At 38.9% G+C, this 4,837-nt stretch overlaps 1 protein-coding gene across 1 annotated transcript; it reads left to right on the top strand.

Annotated features, from left to right (window-relative positions):
- Positions 1 to 255: 255 nt before the first annotated feature.
- LOC107818548 (zinc finger protein CONSTANS-LIKE 14-like) lies at positions 256 to 4,108 on the top strand. The gene is made up of 4 exons (XM_016644579.2): positions 256 to 1,461; positions 2,654 to 2,854; positions 3,492 to 3,754; positions 3,866 to 4,108. Exons 1-4 carry the CDS (start codon positions 607 to 609, stop codon positions 3,966 to 3,968), a joined length of 1,422 nt encoding a protein of 473 aa, XP_016500065.1. The 5' UTR covers positions 256 to 606; the 3' UTR covers positions 3,969 to 4,108.
- Positions 4,109 to 4,837: the final 729 nt, after the last annotated feature.

Below are 4,837 nucleotides of genomic sequence, written 5' to 3' on the forward strand. Positions count from 1 at the left end.
TAAAATGCAGTATGGTACTGCGAATTACAAAAAAAATAAAAATTTAAAGTAAAACATAGTACATGCTGCATTTTACTTTAACGGTTTCCGTTAAAGTAGTTCACAGTATAATACTGCATTTTACTCATTTATGTAACTTTTTTTTTAAGTAGTAGAAAAATATTTTTTGTCCAAAAAAACATCAAAAAAGTTTTGGACTCGAGACTATACAGCAGTAAGTAAATAAGAGTAGGAATAATAGTCATTTAAAAAGGTTGGTGAGGTCAGAAAAGATGCAACCGTACGCCAGTCAGCGAAAAGTTGTAAGATATTTTAAGATTTAGGAACCCCACCTCTTCGCCCTCCCCTCCTCATTCCATCCAATTTGCGCGAGATCATCTATCATCTCTGTCCATTTCAAAGTTTGAAGAACAAACATTGAACTCTTGTTAAACATTCAGAAAATCCAAAATCCAAATATCATCAACTAATTAAACCTAGCCTTCAAACTCTTGACATACAAAAAATAAAATCTTTTTGTGTTCTTATCAAGACAAGATTGCACAATATTTCTAGCTTAGCGCCGCCAAACCCAGATCGTTTTCCTAGGGTTTTGGAATCGTAATAATGAGCCAGAGAAGCAGTGGAGACAGCCGTCCCTGCGATTTCTGCAATCAGCAGATTGCCGTACTTTACTGTCGAGCTGATTCAGCAAAGCTGTGTCTTTTCTGTGACCAGCACGTTCATTCAGCTAACGCCCTCTCCAAGAAACACATCCGATCTCAGATCTGTGACAACTGTGGCTCCGAGCCTGTCTCCATCCGTTGCGCCACTGACAACCTCGTACTCTGCCAAGAATGCGATTGGGATGCTCACGGCAGCTGTGCACACGATCGGACCCCTGTTGAAGGGTTCTCTGGATGTCCTTGTGCTTCTGAGCTTGCTTCAGCTTGGGGTTTAGATATTGAGGCCAAGAAACCACCAACACCTACTCATTTACAGCCCACTTGGAATGGTTTTTTAGAGCCTTGTAATTGGATGTGTAAGGATGTTATTCCTCCTCCTTCTTCTGTCTTGTTGAAAGATTTAATGGTACCTAACGCTAATAATAACAATTCTGGGATTTACTCCACAACTCGTGAGGTGGGTAGAAAACAAAATCCAACTTGTGGCAAGCAGAAACAAGTGATATTGAAACAATTAATTGAGTTATTCAAGAGAGATTTGGCAGATGGGGTTGGAGGTGGATCGGAAGATTTAGTTCCAAAGACACCTAATGGGAGTAGTGATTGGCAGGGAAATGTTAATGTGACGGAGGGGAGTGATGCGGTTATGGGTGGTGTCAATCAGCAGCTTGAGCCGCAGAGTGTGCCGTTTACCTCTTTGCTTATGATGCAGAAGCCTCATAATTCAAAAAACAGTGACCGCATGGTGGAAGGGAATATTTTGTCGAGCGGAAATTCCTATGTTCAAAACACCCAGGTATTATCATAATTTCATGGTGCTAATTATAACTTTATCGGTCATAGCTAGGATATTTTGCATAGCCTGAACAAGTGTGATGAATTAATCCACTTCTGTTGTCTTGTTCTTTATATCACATATTGTTCAATAAAATTGCCTTTGTTTCAAATGTGAAAAGCTAAAGCGTGTCGTGCAGAATTGCAGAATAAAAACTGTTTTTTTAGCATCGAGTCGTCATTGAACTGGGCATTTCTTCATACTAATAGTGATTTGATTGATAATTGAACATCCAACATGAATCTGCACGTATGATGATTCGTTTGAGTTGAGAAAAGAATAGATGATAAGCCCATATCATTATAGTGTTTGGTGCCTTTTGAGTATATTTGGGATGTGAACAGACTTGAGATTCTGCTTTGATTTGTTTCCAGTGCGCATCTACAAAGCAGAGGAAAATTCTGTCATATTGGAATCTTGGGGGTAGGCGTTTTAGAGGTTGGGAAAAAAATTTCTTGTACTAATGGAATTGGTTATGTCATATTTGTACCGGCAGCATGCAAAATTTCCTTTTCTGTCAAGTTTTGTTAGATCTTGAGTTGGTTGTGGGTAATAATCTAGATCTATACCAGTCGATCCTCGTTTTTGTGGTTTTTAGTGATTTTGGCATATGCATAAAGTTGCATGAGAACCACATATTCTCTCTATGGTCTATTTTGGTTGTTGAGGTGTGTCTCAAGATAGTATCTTCATTTTTAAGTAAATAAAGATACATAATGCTACTATGTTGCATTTGATATTCTGTTTCAATATTAAGACAATCTTCTATTCCCGTTTCTTTTTCTAAAATGGGATTGTCTATTTCCATTTTTGAAAAAATATGATATTCAGAACTATCCTTGAGCTGTCAAAATCAGTCGTACACCTTTAATCTTCTCTGGTGAAAAGCATTATGAAATTTAAAAACATGCAACGAGCTTAATGACTGTAAAATAGACTTGTCAGAGAATTATACTTTTGCTCTTTTGAACTGACAAAATTTAAAAGGAAGAGATATGGTTGAACAGGACATGTTGCTGATATACTTTATTTTGTACCCTCTTTAGTTACCTGAAATGATACTAGCTTCTTCTCCTCTACTGCTTCCTTCTTTGATCCAGTTCTTGAAGTTGGACTGATTGTATTCACGGCCTTGTTGTGTTTGCTTTTTCAGATATGGGATTTCAATCTGGGGCAGTTGAGGAGCCATGAACAGTCAAGCTCAGTGGAAGCCGACTACAGTGAGAGCGACATGGCTTACATGATGAAAAGCTATGGTGAACTCATAAAAGGAACATCATTAGCAACTTCAAAAGGATTAGAACTCTCAGGCATTAACCGCTCAGTTGCCCATGAAGATATGACAGCTTTCAGTGTAAGCTCTAGCCACCGTTAAGTTTATCTCATTTGTTCTATTTTAATCCATTAAATCAATTATTGTGGCATGATTGAGTCTTGAAACCCGTACTTTAAGTGACAGATAACAAAAATGTCTGAGTGACAGATGTCTGTTACCAACCTTGTCAGTTCTTTGTTCTGTCTTGGAGGATTGTTGAGGTTTCTTTTGTGTTAAGGAGTCGGATATATAATACCTTTACAATTTTGTAAATTCTAACAAAGGCATGGTGTACAACTGATTCTGCAATACATTTAACCAGAATACGGCCATGTCAATTTTAATTAACTCTAGAACTTTCTATAGTCTGCTTTAGGAACCACGACCATTAGTGGTTCTGTTGATTCACCTTGGACACTGCTTTTGACATTACTTTTTCCAATTAGCTTGGGTTAATGTTATTGAGAATTTGAGGTACCACATTATTACCTGATTAATAAATAAATGATCGATAGTGAGGCCATACATAGTAATGCTGACAGTAACGCTTCATTTTCTCTTTGGTATACATGGATGGATAGTGAAGTTATCTGCAAAAAGACGGATGTGTCAAATGGTATGGTATAATAATGTCTTCCTCTTGAATCTGAGAAATTACTTGCTTCATGCCTTGCAGAATAATTCGAATAACCGAGGGGGAAGCCAGGGGCCAGCTACATCTGAGAGCAACAATTTACCAATAATTAAGCTTTCTTCTGACTCTGGTTATGCTAAACGGAAATGCTGTGGTGTGTCTAAAGATTTGAACTTTATGGAGCAAAGCATTTTTGTGGGAGGTGAAAACACCGGTGAGGAAATACTCAAGGCTGATATGGAGCTTCTGGCGAAGAACAGAGGAAATGCAATGCAACGTTATAAGGAGAAAAAGAAAACACGAAGGTAGGTTATTTCTTTTAGTTTTCCTTCAGCATAGTTTTCCCTTGTCACCTCTTGAGTTTATCCCTATATCTCGGTTTTGTTGAATCTCTGAGTGTGAGTTGTGATGTCCAGATATGATAAGCACATTCGTTATGAATCAAGGAAGGCAAGAGCTGATACTAGAAAGCGAGTTAAGGGTCGATTTGTCAAGGCTAATGAAGCTCCAGATGGCTGAATACCCGTTGAATGACAGAGGATAAGGATCTTTCTGTCTGTATGTATATATTTCTTAGCCTGCTTAATATTTGTAATCTTAGGATGCGTTGTGCATCTGTAGCACCATTTGTTAGTTAATATTCTACTCACTCTTCGTGCTTCTGCATATATATCAAGTGCTTGCATGTACAACCTTGATTGGGACCAGCCTTTTGAGGCAAGTCTTGGAAGTGAAATCTTGGCTAATTTTGTCTGGCATTGATTGGGATATTTTATGATATGAATCCACAAAGAACAAAAGTGATATCCACAACCCTAACAACTATAGGGGTATCAAATTATTGAGTCATGCTATGAAAGTTTGGGAGAGGGTGATAGAAGTGAGGTTGAGGAGGACGGTGTTTATTTCAGACAACTAGTTCGTGTTCATGTCAGGGCGTTCTACCAAGGAAGCTATCCACCTTATTAGGAGGTTGGTGGAACAGTACAGAAGGACCTGCATATGGTGTTTATTGATATGAAGAAAACGTATGATAAGGTTCCTAGAGAGGTTTTATGAAGATGCCTGGAGGCAAAAGGTGTACCGATTACTTACATTAGGGTGATTAAGGACATGTATGATGGAGCTAAGACTCGGGTTAGGACAGTGGGAGGCGACTCGGAGCATTTTCAGATTGTTATGGGGTTGCACCAAGGGTCGGCGCTCAGCCCATTCCTATTTGCCCTGGTGATGGATGCACTGACACACCATATCTAAGGGGAGGTGCCATGATGTATGTTATTTGCTGACGGCATCGTTCTAATTGATGAGACGCGAGGCGATGTCAACGAGAGGCTGGAGGTTTGGAGACAGGCCCTCGAGTCTAATGGTTTCAAGTTGAGCAGGAC

The sequence above is a fragment of the Nicotiana tabacum genome, chromosome 5 (genome assembly GCF_000715075.1).
Source record: "Nicotiana tabacum cultivar K326 chromosome 5, ASM71507v2, whole genome shotgun sequence".
NCBI lineage: Eukaryota > Viridiplantae > Streptophyta > Magnoliopsida > Solanales > Solanaceae > Nicotiana > Nicotiana tabacum.

Bases quoted from the DNA above. Each gene is read 5' to 3' on its own strand.
- LOC107818548 (XM_016644579.2), top strand. From the start codon at position 607: ATGAGCCAGAGAAGCAGTGGAGACAGCCGTCCCTGCGATTTCTGCAAT. The intron at 1,462-2,653 runs GTATTATCATAA...TTGCTTTTTCAG, and splicing joins CCTATGTTCAAAACACCCAG to ATATGGGATTTCAATCTGGG. The intron at 2,855-3,491 runs GTAAGCTCTAGC...CATGCCTTGCAG, and splicing joins AAGATATGACAGCTTTCAGT to AATAATTCGAATAACCGAGG.